At 47.9% G+C, this 19,282-nt stretch overlaps 1 protein-coding gene across 1 annotated transcript in view; it reads right to left on the reverse strand.

Moving 5' to 3' along the window:
• FMO3 (flavin containing dimethylaniline monoxygenase 3) overlaps nt 1-15,267 on the reverse strand; it is a 32,964-nt gene extending 17,697 nt beyond the window's left edge. Inside the window, exons 1-3 of the mRNA XM_063133458.1 lie at nt 15,210-15,267; nt 13,874-14,014; nt 1,499-1,687 (exon numbers count right to left, since the gene is read on the reverse strand). Coding sequence (XP_062989528.1) covers nt 1,499-1,687; nt 13,874-14,005 — 321 coding nt within the window. The 5' untranslated portion in view covers nt 14,006-14,014; nt 15,210-15,267. The remainder of the gene's footprint in view (nt 1-1,498; nt 1,688-13,873; nt 14,015-15,209) is intronic.
• Nucleotides 15,268-19,282: the final 4,015 nt, after the last annotated feature.

Below are 19,282 nucleotides of genomic sequence, written 5' to 3' on the forward strand. Positions count from 1 at the left end.
CCAAACTACATGTGGGTTTGCAGGTAGGGAACCAGATGGACAAACATGACTGTTCCACTTTGTATAACACTCACATTTTTTTCAAGCACAAGTTAATTTATTGAGGTGACCCTGTGCAAGGTGTTCTCTGGGGATTTGTTGCTTCCTGTAAGAATGCTTACTAGCTTCCAGTTATGTGCTTACATATAAAGCAAATCTTAGTAAGACTCTTCACCACTGCTCTTTCATTCAAAGGAAACAACACCCTGTGGTATCGCTTCCGGAATTTCCTACCACATGGGGGAATGAGTAACATTAGTATTGCCCTCATTTTGGAGCCTGATGTATTACAAATAGATTTCAATTCTGCATGCACATCTGGATCAAATGGTGGGTGAATCTGGAAGCCCATTTTCATCAGCCAATGCGATCATCTGCATCAGTGTGCTAACATTCAATTCCTACATGTGCCACCTTCCACACACAACTGCCTCCCCTGTGTGTGGCACTGTCAGCTCGCATTTAGCACGAACAATGGCCAACATTTGAGGAACTGGATGTGAAAATGGTCCCTGGCTCTAAACCAGGGATGGGAACCCTTTTCGGCCCAAGGGACAAGACCACCCCCACCGCTGGCTTACAGCCCTGGCTGCTTGCATGGACACACACACTGCATTTGCACACATGCAAACACTCTCCATTCACTCTTTCCACACACATGGCAAGGCAGCAAATCTCCCTCCATGGACAGTTCTCTGCCTTTCTGTGCTGTGTGGTGAGCAAGGTAGCTGCTTTGTCATCATAAAGTATGGAAAGGCTGTTTTGTCTGATCAGCAGCTGATCAGAGATAAAAGCTTTTTGGAGCTGCACTAAGACTGTGTGCAGCACTGAAAAGCTGTTATCGCCAATCCACAGAACTGATGGAAGATAACAGCCTTTCCATGATGCAGGGTGACAACTGGTGAGAAAAGGGGGCCTGGGGAAGGATCTGCCAGGACTGATGGAGAGGCTCTGCATGCCATGGGTTCCCCATTCCTGGTCTAAAGTAAGACTAACCCAGACAGTCTAGGGCAGGGGTGGGCAACAATAAAGCCTACCTGCAGCACCCCACTGCCCGCCTTTTTTTCCTTTTAGAAAAAGGGAGAAAGACTCACAGTTTGCTGGTAAAATTTGGCAGCGAACTGTTATGGAGGCTTAGAATGGACAAATTTGCTGGTTTCCCCGTCCTTTTTAAAATTGTGGCACAGGGATGGTGGCAAGAGGAGTGCAACACACAGTGTTTCCAGGGGTGGGGAGAAATTGGCTCTGGACCAGGGCAGATGGCTGCCGGGTGCTCATCGGGCTGTGGGGTGCTCGAAGACTGGGTTGCGAATGGGCTGTGGGCCAGTGAGCTGGATCTGGGACCTCTCACAAAATGCCCTGCCCTGCTGGAATCAACTTTGTATCAGCAGATAATTATCTTGGCACCTTCACCATACAGATACCTTGATTTCCTGTCATTTAGGTTGTAATTTCTTACCTTAAACTGTATGTATTTAACAAGATCAAAATTCTTGGCAAACATCTGGAGGTATTCCTGAAGCTTGGTGTTATGCATATAGTTTGGGAAATCGTCTGGGAAAGGGAAATCTGGATAACACATCATTTCTTTGCAAGAGTTGGTGAACACTGATTGGTAAATGCTGGCTCTGCCTTCCTCTGCAGACTCCTAATAGAGATATGAAAACAAAGCATAAATAATATAAGGAATCTGCTGTGAAAGAATCATAGCTTCAAGAGATGGAAATCTTTATAGGTAACTTGAGCTTTGTGATGTTACATGCCCAGCTTTCCTCCTGATACACTATAACAGATTTTTCTCATGTTTCATCTCTGTGTTGTGTTGCTCCTCCAGCCTCCAAAAAGCAGGGGACAAACCAGTGATGCCTCACTTACTTCATAGATGGGTGACTGGGGTAGAGATGGGTGAGAAAGCCATTCTGTCAAATTTATATGCAACTGTACCAAATTCAAACCTCCCAAACCAATACATGAATCAGAGCACAGTTGCTCACTGAAATTCACACTTCTTCCCCAAATGTTGCAATAGGATTTTCCCCGCAAAAAAATGTGCACACAAATGAGCACATTAGGAAAAAAGAGTGCACAAAAGCCCATATGCTAAGGGACAGTGGACATAAAAACATGCATACTACAGAAAATTACACACACACACACACACACCCTATAATAGAGAAAATAGCTTGAAAAATGCCTACATTAGTAAAATGTACAGACAAAAATGCATATACTAGGAAAACACATGGGAATGCATACAGATTTTCATGCAGACTTTAAAGAAATGTCATACACTGATGCAGAATTGGGCTGAAACAAGGGAAAGGAAAGGAACCTCTCGTGCAAGCACTGAGTCATTACCGACCTTTGGAGGGACGCCAGCTTTTGCTGATGTTTTCTTGGCAGGCCTTATATAGGGTGACCATATTTGGGAAACCAAAAAAGAGGACACCGTGTGTGTGTGTATGGAAGCAGCTTTCTGAGTCCTGCAGAAAGTACGTTATTCCCCCGCCACCTTAAAGAACCCGATGGGAGTGGAGGAGGGGAAAGGCTTTCATTCTGCACCACCACCATCCACTCCAATTGGGGCCTTTTCTATAATGTCCACGAATGACCCACTTTCCCCTTTAAGACCTCAATTGGAGCTCGGGGTGGGGGAATGATGTGCCTCAAGAAAGCATGTCATTCCCTCCTGCCATGCTAATGGCAGCCTTAAAGGGGAAGGTGTGTCATTCCAGGACATTATTGAAAATTATAGAAAATCCCCCCTGACACCATGGAAAGAACAAAAACCAGGACAAATCCGGGGAAATCCTGACAGTTGGTCACCCTACCTTATAGTGGGGTGGTTTGCCCTTCCCCAGCTGTTATTCCCTTTCCCCCAGCTAACTGGATACTCATTTTACCGACCTTATAGTGGGGAGGTTTGCCCTTCCCCAGCTGTTATTCCCTTTCCCCCAGCTAACTGGGTACTCATTTTACCGACCTCGGGAGGATGGAAGGCTGCTTTAGCACTCAGCGCCACACGAGGCTCAGGGCTGAAACAAACTTAAGGGTAAAAAGGGGGAGAAACTGAAGTTGACAGATTGGGATCACTTCAAGCTTGTCCATAATGGTTAAATTTGCTGGCTCAGCTCTTCTGGCTTGTCCAGTCTAAGCAACCTACCACCAAACGGGAAGAAAGCTTTCAGTATTGAATTGGGCAACTATCTGGCAACAAGAGAGGAACCACATAAAAATTTAAAAGAATCAAGAGAACTTATTATTTATTTATTTATTGTTGTTGTTGTTGTTGTTGTTTATATAGCACCATCAATGTACATGGTGCTGTACATAGTAGGGGTGTGCACGGACCCCCCGCTCCGCTTCACTTGCAGATCCGCCATTTTTCGGATCGGGCCGCTCCGCCCCACCCCCGCTCCGCCCACTTCCGCTCCGCTCCGCCCGGAGCTCCGGATCCGGATCCGGAGCTCCGTTTCCCCCCCCATAGGCTTGCATTGAAAGCTAAAAAATTATACAACTTTTTTTCTGTTCAAGTTAGAAACCTCATGTTTGGCACCATGACACCTCATGGGGATATACACATGCACGCCAAGTTTCAAAGCAATCCCATCATCCCCTGATTTTTGGCGAATTTTTGAAAATCGGGCACCCCACACACAACATCCCTGCGAGGTGTGTTAAAAAACACGGGGAAAAGCCCGTTCAGATGAAGAAAGAGAAGTTTCCCAGAATCCCAAGTTACCTGTTTTGCCTATGCCCTCCTCCAACTTTGGGATCATCATGACCGGGAGCTGACTCTGCCCCTCAGCCCTTTGAAAAAGGTATTTTTCCCGCCGATTTTTTAAAAACTTCTAGCCCGCGACCCGTACGATGCAGAAAGTTGAGAGTGGTCTCAAAATGACCCCCATCCACGACTCTCTGTGCACAAGAATTTTCAGAATGATAGCTTAAACCCCCCCCAGTTATCCCCGATTCTTTCCCTCAATGCAATCCTATGGGCGAAAAGCCGGAAACGCAGTTTGAGCCGCGCGGTTGACCCGATTTTCACAAAAATATAGCCCGCGACCCGTACGATGCAGAAAGTTGAGAGTGGTCTCAAAATGACCCCCATCCACGACTCTCTGTGCACAAGAATTTTCAGAATGATAGCTTAACCCCCCCCCAGTTATCCCCGATTCTTTCCCTCAATGCAATCCTATGGGCGAAAAGCCGGAAACGCAGTTTGAGCCGCGCGGTTGACCCGATTTTCACAAAAATATAGCCCGCGACCCGTACGATGCAGAAAGTTGAGAGTGGTCTCAAAATGACCCCCATCCACGACTCTCTGTGCACAAGAATTTTCAGAATGATAGCTTAACCCCCCCCCAGTTATCCCCGATTCTTTCCCTCAATGCAATCCTATGGGCGAAAAGCCGGAAACGCAGTTTGAGCCGCGCGGTTGACCCGATTTTCACAAAAATATAGCCCGCGACCCGTACGATGCAGAGAGGTGAGAGTGGTCTCAAAATGACCCCCATCCACGACTCTCTGTGCACAAGAATTTTCAGAATGATAGCTTAACCCCCCCCCAGTTATCCCCGATTCTTTCCCTCAATGCAATCCTATGGGCGAAAAGCCGGAAACGCAGTTTGAGCCGCGCGGTTGACCCGATTTTCACAAAAATATAGCCCGTGACCCGTACGATGCAGAGAGGTGAGAGTGGTCTCAAAATGACCCCCATCCACGACTCTCTGTGCACAAGAATTTTCAGAATGATAGCTTCAAAAACAACGTAGTTATGCGCGATTATTTGCCGCAATGCAATCCTATGGCGAAATGTTTTCAAGATGGCGACCGGAGCGCTCCGCCTGAACTCGGAGCTCCGAAAAATGGCCGCTTCTCTTCGCCTTGCTTCTAGGGGGTCCGCGGTTCGCTCCTACTCCGCCTCTGGGTAAGGCGGAGCAGGCCAATCCGCTACTGCTTCTACGCTCCTAATCGGAGCGGAGCACATCCCTAGTACATAGGACCCAAACAGATCAAATACTCATAAAACTAAAGAGTGCTTGGTTGGGTGGTCTGTCACATACGTAGTTCACACCCATCAATGAGAACAGTGGGCACTACTCTCATGGATGGACACAAAACTAATGCACACATGGATGTGGTGGTGGTGGTAGGAGGGACTGTGAGTGTGATTCCACTACACTTCTACACATTTGTTTTCCATGACTTTAGACCATGGGGGTATCTACATGAGAATGGAATGAAAATCATGTAGGGCTACAATTTGGATTTCTATGAAATTGGCCTTGGTCCATCAGCAGCACAAAAGTACCTAAAAACCTGCTTTTCACAGATCAAATTGCACTTTAATCCATGTTGTTTTGCAAATGGATGCAGTAGTAGAAGTGAATACCCTCTTCAGCCCCCTTGATGTTGCTCAGCCAATGAGAGAGTCTTGCTCCTGCCCCTCTCCTTGCTCCACTGATCAGGGAGGTTTAGTGGCAGAGATAGTAATGTGGGATACTTTCCCCTACACCTCTCTCTCCCCCTCACACCCACCGACAGTGAACCAATATTGTAGGGCAGGGAGAGATGGATGGGCAGGCAGGAGACACCAAGATTCTGCAGGGCAAGGAAGGGCTGGAATTGCCTTCCTCTGCTAGTACTCTGGAGTCAGCAGCGGATGCTGCTGCTGCCCCCTCCACTTGTTTATTTATTTATTACATTTATATCCCGACTTTTTTCCTCCAAGGAACCCAAGGCGGCATACATAATCCTCCTCCTCTCCATGTTATCCTCACAACAACAACCCTGTGAGGTAGGTTGGGCTGAGAGTATGTGACCGGTGCCCAAAATCACCCAGTGGGTTTTCATGGCCAAGTGGGGACTAGAACCTGGATCTCCCGACTCCCAGTCCAAACCTTAGCCACTACACTACACTTCCCCTACCAGACTAAGCCTCGTCCTCCTCCCTACAAATACACATGAAAATTGTACACAGCAGACTATTCTGAAGGGGAGACATGAATGAATCAGCAGCTATTATCTATGAATGGAAAAAGCAAACTGTGCACTCACTGCTTTAGAAAGCGAGAGTAGCTAGCCAGCTTTTAGAATGGGAAAGGCAGTTTAGTTACTCTCACTGGTGACAGTAGTGCCTATGGGGGGAAAGAGTGAATGGGGTGGAGGGTGTCCCCACCCCTTGACTACATCACTGCCAGGTCACAAAGGCAGGCCCAGGATTTAATGTGGAGGGGCATACCACAGGGGAACCGCCTAGAAGCTGCTTTAAATAAAAAAGACAGAGTAAAAGGACTTTCAGAAAATGTGGCTTTTCAAGAGGGAAGTGGCTGGTTAACTGCAGTTTGACAAGAAGGTCACATGTCACAAAGGACCTCAAACCACTCTCCCTTTGCACCAAATCGTCCATGTAGATTACCTCCAGGTGAAAACAGTTTTTAGACTGTTGGTTGTTTTATTATGGTTTTAATTTTTGTGAACTGCCCAGAGAGCTTCGGCTATTGGGCAGTATAAAAATGTAATAAATAAATAAATAAATAATCTAAAACCAAAACAAAACTAAAACATTGCCCAAAATGCCAGTGGGATTTTAGACGATTTGGACATGAAGATGCCTGAGAGACAGAGAGAAGAAACCCTATTAAATACAAATAGTAACCCTTTGTGGGGGAAAGGGAGATGTAATTATAGTAGGAAACAAACGGTTCTGCAAATGAAGAGAAGCTGTTCTGGTGAACACCAGCAGAGGATTATGAAACTTGAAGCGGCACCCATTTTGATCTATGATAACTTTAAAAACATAAAGTTAAACATGATTTGGGGAAAAAGGCAGCTCAACAACTTCTGGTTTGTTCTAATGAGGTTTCCTCTGTATAGGAAGGGTCAGAAAAGTCCTTTTCGATGCCTCTTCTAATGCCAGTATTGGCTCAGGGCCCCAGTGCACTGATCCTTACACAGGGCTGGTGCCAGACTATTTTGCGCCCTAGGCAGGCGCACCGTACTGAAGCCGCCCCCTACCCCCAACCCCTGCTCCTGGCTTCAAAGCCAGGACACTGGGGTTAGGGGGCGGGGTGGCGGCTTCAGAACAGCACCCCCAGGCTCACCGTACTGAAGCCACCACCACCCGCCCCCAACTGCTGCGCCCACTCCTGGCTTCGAAGCCAGGACGCTGGGGTTAGGGGGTGGGGCAGCAGCTTCAGAACAGCGCACTCGGAAGCAGCTTCCGGGCACACTGTTCAGCGCCCTCTTTTGCTTGGTGCTCTAAGCCGCCGTCTGAGCTGCCTCTATGGCAGCGCTGGCCCTGTCCTTACATGAAGCTGCAGGCTCTGGGCTTACAGCTCTGGGCAAAGATTTCTCCACATTCAGCTGTGGAACAAATGGTTGGGGCTCAGCTGGGATGGGCAGGAGGATGCATGAAGAGAAATGGGCTCAAACTCAAAAATGTTTCAGAAAGCCTGCACTAAAGTGTAAAATGATCGCCAGTTTGGAAACAATCTAAAGATTAAGGCAGCCGGTTATCCGGTCATGCGGTTTTTGGTGTTATCTAACATGTTTACATTTGGATTAGTACTATGCAAAGAGGTTGTATAATAGAGGGAGACAAAAGACAACACCTATACATAGGGAGAGAGAAAATTATCCTAGTCCTTGTCAAATGCACTCATTAACCAATAAAAAGAGACTCTAGCTTTTATGGCCTCTCTGGGAATCATTATGATACAGATCCAGAGAAGGCCTCCTGCTTTGTCTTAACACTGCTTCTGATGGGCGCCAATCTCACAAGATCCTGGCACCATACAGAGATACAGGGAAAGAGCTGGATGGCAGCTGGAGCGCCCTTTCCCAGCATGCTTTGATTTGCAGCATGCCTAGTGAGTGTCCCCTATAATAGGGTGACCAGTCATCAGGATTTCCTTGGATTTGTCCTGGGTTTTGTTCTATCCTGGGTATCAGGGGAATTTCTGTAATTTTCTACAATGTCCTGTAATGACACATTTCCCCTTTAAGGCTGCCATTATTGTGGTGGTGGGGAATGACACAATTTCTGGAGGTGCATCATTCCCCCCCCCACACACACACTGCTCTAATGGGGGGCCTTAAAGGGGAAAGCGGTGCTATTCCTGGACATTATAGAAAAGGCCCGATTGGAGCAGTGGGACCAGAGCATGGGAGGGGCCTTAAAGGCCCCACATGGGGGGAATGACACAGTTTCCAGAGGTTCTGGAAAGCACGCTTTCCGAAGGACCCCCACACTAGTGCAATCAGGGCCTTTAAGCCCCCAATTGGATCAGTGGGGGGTGGGGGTGGGAATGACATACTTTCTTTTCCTCCGCTCCAGTCAGGGCCTTTAAGGTGGTGGTGGGTTGGATGATGTACTTTCCGGAGGCCCTGGAAAGCCGCTTTCCTCCCCCTCCCCCAACTGGGTGTCCTCCTTTTTGGTTTCCCAAATATGGGCACCCTACCATGTAAAACTGTTTTCTTTTTTTAAAAAAAGAAAAGGGCTCATTCCTGCTTGATAAACTTGAAGGGGGGTAGAAAGTGAAGTGCCCGGGATGGGGGTGGGGGGTGATTGGGGGAAGAGTGGTCAGAGCAATGTGTAGGGCTCCAAAAGGGCACCTTTCCCAGGGCCCCCTCAAGCCTGACGTTTATGGTTGGATCTGAGCATTTCCACTCAGTTGCCAAGCCTATAAGAAGGATCGATAATACCCACCCAGGGCCAGTGCTACCATCGAGGCCACTCAGGCGGTTGCCTAGAGCGCCAAGCTAAGAGGGGTGCCGCGTAGCACAGCACTCACACGCGTTGTTGGCTGTGAGCCGGCCCAGGCTGGCCCGAGGATTCAGCTGATCCTGGGCGGGCGAGATGGCGCCCCGCGCCCACCCAGCCGAAGTGAAGCCAGGGATGCGGGGGGGGCTCCATGTTCGGACTTCCGCCCGAAACCCGCCCTCCCAGAGCCGCTCTAGCCACCCGGAAGCCACTCTCCCAGAGCTGGGAGGCCGCCAGAAGAAGAAAAAGCACGTGGCGAGCTTGACCATGGCTCAAGCCAGCTTCTGCCTTACTCCCAAGGAAAGGGCACCGGGTCGCCTCGCCTCTCTCCTCAAACAGGCTGCGATGTCCAGGCAAGCAGGCAAGCAGGACTCCCTCTCCCTTCCCCCAGGAAAGCTAGGGATTTGTGGACTCCTCGCAAGGCAAACTCTCCTGCTTCCTGATCCTGCGCGCATGGATCAACGGGACTTGCATCTGAGAAAGCGTTGCACTGGGAGGCACCAGTGCGGCCCGATCCGCTTATGCCTCCTTACTCGGAAGCCTTATTCCCCCGAGTAAACGTGTGGAGGGGATCGTGACGCCAGGCTGCATAGTGGGTTGCATTTGCACAGAAGTAAATCCCGGTGGATTCCAGACGGCTCGGTCCCAAATCCAAGTGAGCCAGTCCCAGCTCTCCACTCGGCACACACGTTCGGACTTCCCCACCATTTGGGGGTGGTGCAAGTAGCTCACCTTGCCTAGGGCGCAAAATAGTCTGGCACCAGCCCTGTACCCACCCACTTCCAGTGACCTCACTATGAACTAGCTGTTGCACTATACGTAGGAGGCAGTGGTTGCAGCAGCCCATGGAAGCTGACAGACTTCTTTTATCATGAATCTGTGGTGGCTAAGTTGTTCCTCTAGTCTTCTGTTTGCGTATCTTTCCTCTGACCATGGCTAATACTTTGGGAAAGTACACTGACTGAGGACCTGAACTGAAGAGCCATATGTTTACAGTCATATGGGGCGGGTGGGTTGTCCTCACGGCTCTGCTTCAGCCCTTGTTCCCTTAGAATCCCTTGGCATTGCAGCTGCGGTGTGGGAACAGCTAATCCCCACAGCAGGAGCGAGCGTTGGCCTTCCAGCAACCATTGGGCTCGCTGAGCCCAGCCCTGCCCTCTGCCTGGCCTTCTTGTGTTTCCGGCGACCTATCAGTGGTCACAATCCTTCCCCGGAATGCCCCCAGCCAAAGCAAGATCACCACCGACAGTCAGGGAAGTACGGTGGTGACCTTGCAGCAAAGCAAGTGCCTGACTTTTTAAATATGCCGCTTCGGGGAAAGGGCCCCATGGTGGCTGTGAGTTGGTGACTGTGTTGTACAAGCAAAGCAGTGCCCCTGCAAAGCCACCATGGGGTAAACAGACAGCACCTTAGTTTATCTCACTGTATCTTTTGTGCCTTTGAAATAAGCATAACATTTTAAAATCAGCTCCTGAAATTCTTCTACTCAAAGTTGTTGTTTACCTGGACCTTAACATTAGAATGACTCTGCCCTAGTTCTCACTGAGGTGACAGACCTGTGTCTGATCCTGTCCTACCTCAGAAGTCAGGTTGGGCTTCTAATGACTGAATAGGAGCATAAGAAGAGCCATGTTGGATCTGTTCAGCATTCTGTTCACACAGTGGCCAACCAGCTGCCTGTGGTAAACTCCCAAATAGTTTCAAACAAAAGAAGGCAGTAGTGTGAATGATATAATGTATATAGAGTGCTCAAAGCACACAACTACACAACATACATGCAGTGATAGACAGTAATAATCAACCCCATTTATTTACAAATATATAAAAAAATCTTTAAAAAAAAAACCTGATGCATAACACCTGCATGGTCATCAATGGCAAATGGTGGCCTAACAAAACTGTGCGTGAAAAGTACTCCTGATACAATAATTCTTTTTCAATAATAATTCCCAATGTATAATATACATAAACTACAATCAGTTTTTGGACACAATACAGTGCTGGTAATGGCATCGGTATGGTACCTTTTTAAACATATATTTATAATAGTAAGTTATATTTATTATTTTCTAGTTCTTATCAGCATTGTAGATTTTATTTATTGACAGGTCTCCGCGGTTTATTTTCCTGTTTTCGCGAGAGCTTCGTCGGAACAAACGCCACGACGAATTGGCTGAAAACCGTAAATTATTGTGTGGTCGACATCTCCAAAGGTTATTATGGGGTAGACACTTCCAAAATGAAAAACAGCCGGTCTGCTTGTAACCTGAAAAAACGCAATGGCAGCTGCTACTCAGGGAGAAGAGTTCTCACTTAATGTTCTCCCTGACATGCTAATTTTCTATGTGTGTATCAGTGTATTTTATGAACGGAGAAGCATTCAATTAAGTGATCCTCCACCTGCAGTGCCACTGCTCAGACATAGTGGGGGAAAATTAGCCTTATTACATCTACTGGACAGAGGTAACAGTTGTTATCAGAAAGCTGAAGACAGTTTGAAGGGGGGCTGCCTCTTGAACACTGCTTATGACTCTGCTAAAGAAATACTGTAGGCTTTTCTAACACATCAAATACTTCCAAAACTTGTTTGACCAGAGTTGACAGGGCCAAAACAAATACATCGTGAGAAGCAATACTTCTCTCAACTCTCTTAAAATCTGTGATCTATTTCCAGTCTCATTGGACAATGCCTTAAAAGTACATGAACATGAATAGTAGGAGTGAAGGTTAAATGGATGTTTCAACAGTCCAGTCTCAAAGGAACAAACACACTGGCAATGCCATGAGATTCCTTGAACATATTAACTATTCTCATTTGACCCTTGATTGGTCAAGTACGATCTCAGCCTTCATTGGGCTGTTTCCAAGGTAGACTGTGCTGGCTGTTGAACTGCTGCTTATGTCTCCTGTGTTTCCAGATCAATGCTATTCTCTACCCCCTTTTCATACCTTCCAAGCAATGCCAAATGAAAACAGCATTATGTTAGCTGCCGTATCATCTCATAATATCATAGACAGGAAGCAGCTCTAACAAGCATCTTCCATGATGTTCCCAATAGGGGTGTGCACGGACCCCCCGCTCTGCTTCACTTGCAGATCTGCCATTTTTGGAGTGGGCCGCTTCGCCCCGCCCCCGCTCCGCCCACTTCCGCTCGGAGCTCTGGATCCGGATCGGAGCTCTGTTTTCCCCCCCATAGGGTTGCATTGAAAGCTAAAAAATTATACAACGTTTTTTCTGTTCAAGTTAGAAATCTCAAACTCGGCACTGTGAAAGCTTATCCACGTGTCCACACGCACGCCAAGTTTCAAGCAAATCCCATCATCCCCTGATTTTTGGTGAATTTTTGAAAATTGGGCACCCCATTCAGACCCCTTGGGATAGCTCTGTCAATTTGCACATTAGAAACCTCAAACTCGGCACCAGGACAGCTTATCCATGTGTCCACATGGACGCCCAGACTCAAGGCAGTCCCATCATCCCCTGATTTTTGGCGCGGCTCTAACCTCTAACGCACCACCCATAACCCTAATTCACACCCCTTTCGATAGCTCCATCAATTTGCACGTTAGAAACCTCAAACTCGGCACCATGATAGCTTATCCATGTGTCCATGTATAAGAATATAATAATATGTTTAAGAATATTACTAAATGTAGGGAAATGGGACAAGAAGTGTGTGTATGCTTTCCCCAAAATGCTCAATCTGTGGCTGTTTCACTTCACAAAAGCAGTGCACGCAATCAGGCTTTAAGAGAGGGGAGGGGGGAAACGAACCAACCAAAGAAACACACACTCCAAAATGTAAAAATAAATTTTATATTAAATCAAAGTAAGGGAAAAACTCAGAGCAAACTAAGCAAAAAGTCAGAAAGAAGCAAACAAACACACGCGCCAAGCTAAAATCCAAATCTATCTCCAAAGTACACAGCAGCAGCTAGCTAAGTAGACCCTCTCCCAACGAACGCTAAACCCACAAGACGCTGAGAGCTCAAAGATCTCAGGATGACTCTGCCTTAGTCCCCCCCCTCGAACGCTGGGATTGGAGGATGCTTCATGAGGAGATCAATTCTCATCAGGATTGGGAGTTGAATGTGCCTGTCATCACTTCAAAAAAAAACAAAAAACCCAAACCGTTTGTTGACCCGATTTAAAAAAATATATAGCACGCGACCCGCACGACGCAGAGAGCTGAGAGTAGTCTCAAAATGACCCCCATCCACGACTCTCTGTGCACAAGAATTTTCAGAACGATAGCTTCAAAAACAACCCAGTTATCCCCGATTTCCCGCAATGCAATCCTATGGGCGAAAAGCCAAAAACCGCCGTTTGACCCGCGCTGTCCCTGTTTGTTGACCCGATTTTTTAAAAAATACAGCACGCGACCTGCACGATGCAGAGAGGTGAGAGTAGTCTCAAAATGACCCCCATCCACGACTCTCTGTGCACAAGAATTTCCAGAACGATAGCTTCAAAAACAACCCAGTTATCCGCGATTATTTCCCGCAATGCAATCCTATGGCGAAATGTTTTCAAGATGGCGATCGGAGCGCTCCACCTGAAATAGGAGCTCCGAAAAATAGCCGCTTCTCTTCGCCTTGCTTCTAGGGGTCCGTGGTCCGCTTCTACTCCGCCTCTGGGTAAGGCGGAGCAGGCCAATCCGCTACTGCTTCTCCGCTCCTAATCGGAGTGGAGCACATGCCTAGTTCCCAAGCACTCAGGACTTTCTAGAACTTTTGGAAGTCAAATGAAAATTTCCAGTAAAATGAGTTAGAAAGGTGTCTCATACATTTTATAAATAAATACATACAGATATTTAGTTGGCTCATCTTTACAATTAGACAATGTGCTGTATTATTTGTTTTACAAATCTCTAGCAACTTTATTGTAAACCCAATATGTATTGAGAGATCCAATACAAAATTACAGAAACTGAGATGCCACCAGCCAAATAGGGTGGGATTGTATGTTGTAGCCATAAGGAGAGATACAATGTATACAAGTAACAGTTACTGGGCCAGTACATTCATTAGACAGATGGGGCATTTGTCCCTGAACTTCATACTCACTGTGAACCGCCACAGTCCCCCAATGTCGTCACTCTTCTCAAAACAAGTTGGCTCCAGTCCTTCTTCCAGGCAGCATTTGATGGTTGCCAATCCACTCACCCCAGCGCCAATAACTGCTACTCTTTGTACCATGGTTGCCTACTACAGGAGGAATTGTTCAGAAATTTCCTCAAAGCGAGTTTTATTTTTAACAGTTTTTAAATTTAGTTTATACATGGTACAATAAAACACAGCAGATATTTTGTAGTAAATTGTTTGTCCAAATGACACCACCCACCCTCATCACCGCCCAATATGAGGTGTTGTTCATCCCAAATAAACCACACACCAACCACACCGCTTTAGGGTGGATTCCTGCATTGAGCAGGGGGTTGGACTCGATGGCCTTGTAGGCCCCTTCCAACTCTGCGATTCTATGATTCTATGATTCTCTCTGTCCCCAAACCTGAAGGACTACCTAAAATCGTTGGGAACTAATAACCCTTAAATAACTAAACTAATAAAATTAATGAATAGAAATAAAAATGGAAAAGGATGAAATGAGATGAAAGAAAAGAAACACATGTTGCTGCTCTTCTCCAAAGAGCTCCAAGAAGTGGTGCCAGATACTGTGCCAGGGTGAAAGGACCTGCAGCCCCTACACTGAATAATGGGATGGAGTCTGAGAAAGCTCAGGGCCCTGAAGCACCCCCCTGCCCCAAAGTTTGCCCTCTCACACAACAACAGTAGATATAAAGCCTGTCGTTCTCACATATATCCTGCATATACCTTGGGTTCCTACATTGAGCAGGGGGTTGGACTCGATGGTCTCACAGGCCCCTTCCAACTCTACTGTTCTGTGATTCTATCCTGTTCTGATTGCATAGTTTGCTCAAGTGCAAGCAAATGAGCTAGGCTACCAAGATGCTAGTTTCCCACTGCTAGGAACATGGCCTCTGGATTCCAGGCTGCAGAGGATTTTAAAGAAGCCCAACAATGCTGGTGAATACAATCTAGAAAATGGCTAGAAAAAGACGCCACAGCAGAACAGGGCATGTACACCACAGCGGCATCAACATTATAGTTATTCCTGCCCTACTGAAGGTCTAATGCTGGCATGGGGTTGCAGAAGCCCCTGCTACTAAATGTCATTGAAATATGCCCATTTATATGCCACGGACGGCTACTTACACACCTTCTGTCTCAAGGCTGTTAAGAGAAACACAGAAAAAGAGGGATTTGACAATACAGGCACAACAACAACAACAATTCCAGGAATAAGTGTGCTTATTCTGTCCCTCACATTCCACATGTTTCTCTCATTAGTGGTTAACCCCGCCTACACAAATGGTCTTACTTTTCCTTTCGGGTGCAGCTCTTCTCCCAGCCTTGCCAGCTCCCTCACAGCATGTAAGTGAAATTGGCAAGGCAGGACAAAGGCTTATCCCCATAGCTATGGAGGATGGCCTTGGAAATGTAGGAGGAGTTTCCTTTGAAGTAGGACTACGTAACAGAGAGGGTATGGGCTGGTTGTGGCCTCCTCTCTGAGTATCTGTAGTCCTTGGGGGGAATTTTAATTGAATAGCTCACTTAGGACTGCTTGCTTTTGAGTACTTAAATTTCAAGCCCACTTGCAGCTGCTAGAGAGATGTATCCAAGCCCTCGTCTATACCGCTATACCGCTTCTGTAATGCTGCGCTTGGCAGCGCGAGCCGGGCCGCAGCACCATTGACGCTCCTTCCCAGCGTCTACATGGGAAGGAACGCAGTTGGGGGTTTCCGGTGGCGCCTGGGAGCATCCGCCCCTCTCTTCTCTGGGAAGCGGGGGTTTTATAATGGGGAAAGCGTGTGTGTTTTGTTTGTGTAGCTGTAAATGTGAATAATCGCATTTACAGCTAACTAAGGGGGAGGGGGGAGGAACGAGGCAGCCAGCTCGCCCCCCTCTGAGCTCGCTCTAGCTGCCCTGTTCCTCTCCTCCCTGCCCGGTTTTTTTTTATTTTTAATCTTTAGATGCAAACCTTCACATCTAAAGATTAATTTTTTAAAAAAAAACTGGCAGCAGCAGCTGACTCCATGCTGCCCCATTCCTCCCCCACCCCCCATTCTTTAAAATGTATCACTGTATCCATGCTGCCCCCGACCACCCCCTTCCCCCTTTAATTTTCTTTTCTTTTCTTGGAGCTTCATCCCACCTACCCATTTCCCTTGAATTATCCCACTTCATTTCCATAGTGTATGAAATCTTCCTGTTGTTGTTGACGACAGTATAAACGCAGTTACCATAGGCACGCTAGCTCAGAAGTAAACTCCACTGTGTACCGGGGGCTAATCCTGCAGGCGCCCCGGGGCCCGGGCGCCTCGTCGCCTCTCGTTGCTCCTGCTCAGCTCTGCCCTGGTTTGATGCGTGCCCCGGGAGGGTGTTTTGTTTTGTTTCTTAGTTTATTGAGACGAAAGTTTATTACACCTGCAGCTCTCGAGGAGGATGTGTGTAGAGGGAGAGACTGAATCTGCTTACCGGAAGAACATGAACTTTTCTGTCTCCCTCCCCAGCAGGCAGGACCAGATTTCTCTCACCCTCCTTTTTATTTCTCCCCCTCAAGAAAACCGAGACAGGATTTCCTCGTTGTCATCTCTGACACCTGACCCTCCCACCAACCTCTGTTGTTGTTGTTGTTGTTGTTGTTGTTGTTGTCCAAAGAGCCCAACTGACACGCGGGCATAATCCTAGGGGGTACCAGGGGGTAAGTAAGGCTGGTATACCATACAATGGCTTGCCACCACTGCCGCTCACCCTCCCTCCATCCCTCTCCTCAGCACTAGCCTCCTTCTACACCCCCAATCGCCGCTTGGAGTATAAGAAGAATCACACTTTCCGCGATCCTATTTTCGTCGCTTTTGAGGGGGGAATGCAATCCCAGCAGGTCACATCAGACTACTTTGCCTGCAATCCACAGTGATTGCAGATTATAGGGTAAGCGTCATAGGAGTCCTTTGCATTGAATTTGATGTGAATGCAGAGTATAATGATGGTGTGATAATGCTCTTAAAAAGGCTCCACAGAGGCTCAAAGCCTGGCTCCGAGCTAAAAATGTTAGGGTAAGTACCCGACTTTTTTAGCGCGGAGCTTTGGGGCTTTGCCCCTGGATCCCTTCGGAGTGGCGGCTGTGTCATGTAGATCACCAGCTGCCACTCTGAAGCTACCCAGGGGCAGAGCGCCCGTGTAGACGAGCCCCGAGTTAATAAAGTGAGGTTTGGAGAAAGTGAGGTTTGGTTTTTATTTTGGTTCAGGATTCATGAGCTGGCTCCGCTGTAGTGCATGAATGCAGTTATTGAGTTAAAAGGCCTGGGCTGAGAAGGGGGCGGAGATGGTGAAAGGGCATCTCATGCAACATGTTCAAACAGGCTGTTTGACAATCTGCTTGATTCAGCAAAGCCACTTCTGACCCCAGAATTGAGAAAGCAGGAGGTGGGTCAAAGGGAATGCATCAACTAGTAAAGGACTCCTGTGATTACAACTTACCGCTCAAATCTATTTGCTAAAAACCATTGGTCATCAAGGATACAGCATAAGCAAAATGAGAAATCCAAAACAACAGAATGAAAGAAAAAAGAGAAAAGGGAAAGGGAGGGGGGAAGGGGAGATAAAATAACAAGAAAAAATGGAAACATGCTGAGGTGAAGTGAGAATGTGTAGCCTTTCCCCCCACCCCCGAACACCCTTTCTGTATTGATCAGAGATGGAACCTTATTTTTATTTTTATTTTTTATCATTTAGGTCAATTTGATAGTGGAGCATTTAAGTGAGGGGTAGATTATTCCCTTTTACATAGCCCAGAACATTTCTAGGGGAGATGTCGCCAATGTTTCTTTCATTGTCTTTCCATTGCTTCGTAAGCACATTCCATATCAGTAACTTCTTTCCAAAGAGCTCGAGTATTTCATTATTTGCAGTTATTCCCGTGGCTGCTGCTTTGGCATCTTAATAGGTCCAGATGCCAAGTTGCCACTGTGATTCCGCACAATTTCCAAGCACCCAGCACAGAGCAGAACTTTCCCACTGTTGTCGTCCCTCTTATTCCATCATGGCTGCTCTTCAGCATGCAGAACCCAGCAGTAACTATCTACTCACCTACCTAGTTCTAAATCACCAGATTATCCATTTACTGCTTCAGCAACCACCTTGGTAAGATGGAGAGATGCTCGTATTGGACACATGGCATGCTGTTACTAGGTGCACTTAGGGAGTGTAATTTTCTGCAGGGAAGGGGAGTTGGGTGGATTGTCTGTGGAAATGGAGTGACAGAAAGGGAGGACTTGATTTGTACTCCAGCTTGGATTCAGGGCCTTGCTAGACCTACCTGATAATCCGGTGGGGAGTAGGGGTGAGGCCGCACTGCAGCTAGTGCGGGCCATCGCCCCTAGCTAGACGTAACACGCGACGGGGTAAGGGAAAGCCCCGTCACGTCAGCCATTTTTTCCCCAGTTTAAAGGGCCATGTGCGCAGGAGCGCACCAACGAAAAAGTAAGTCTTTTTTTTAAAAAAATTAAGTGTTCCCCGCTCTCCCCTGCCCCCAATTTCCCCACACAATGTCTGATGCCCCCTGCCTGCTCGCTCGCCCATCCGCCCCCGCTCGCCATGTCCACCCCACTCACTCACCCGCCCATCCCCCGCTCACTCGTCCATCCACCCTCCGCTCACCATGTCCGATGCCCCCTCTGCCCCCCCGGCCACAATCTCCCCACCCTGGCCCCATTCTTCTCCCCCCCTCCCCACCCCCGATCTCCATGCCCTGGCCCCGTTCTTCTTCCCCCCATCCACCATGTCTGATGCCCCCTGCCCACTTGCCATGCCCACCTGATCACCCGCCCGCCCGATCACCCGCCCGCCATGTCCGATGCCCCCTCCGCACCCCCATCCGTGATCTCCCCACCCTGGCTCTGGTCTTCCCCCCCATCTCTCCTGCCGGGCCCACTCTTCCCCCCTGGCCCCCATCTTCCCCCCGTGATTTTACAACCCCCCCAGCCCGATGGGCACAGCGCGGCTTCTCCTGGCTACTCGTGAGTAAGCGAGCAGCCGGGAAAAGCCACAGAACCAGCTAGACCGGGGCTGCGGAAAAACTGGGCCACAAGTGGATCCGGTTATCCCGGGTCAAGGGAGGGTTTAGCCTGGCCTGACCCCGGGGTCCCCTGTGCATCATCTGCATGCACAGCAGGGAGCCCGGGCCTCGCACCGGGCTAAACCCTCATCTAGCAACAGCCTCAAATTCAAATTGGAGAAATTTCAAGGCCTCATATTTGAGGTCAGCATTACAGATTCCAAAAATTCATATTTCTGAACTACAAAATACAAACATTGGGAACATCACTAATGAGAAGATCAATAACAGCAAACACGGTTCCTTCAATGATAGCTTGCCCACTACTGATATTC

The sequence above is a fragment of the Elgaria multicarinata genome, chromosome 1 (genome assembly GCF_023053635.1).
Source record: "Elgaria multicarinata webbii isolate HBS135686 ecotype San Diego chromosome 1, rElgMul1.1.pri, whole genome shotgun sequence".
NCBI classification, from domain to species: domain Eukaryota; kingdom Metazoa; phylum Chordata; class Lepidosauria; order Squamata; family Anguidae; genus Elgaria; species Elgaria multicarinata.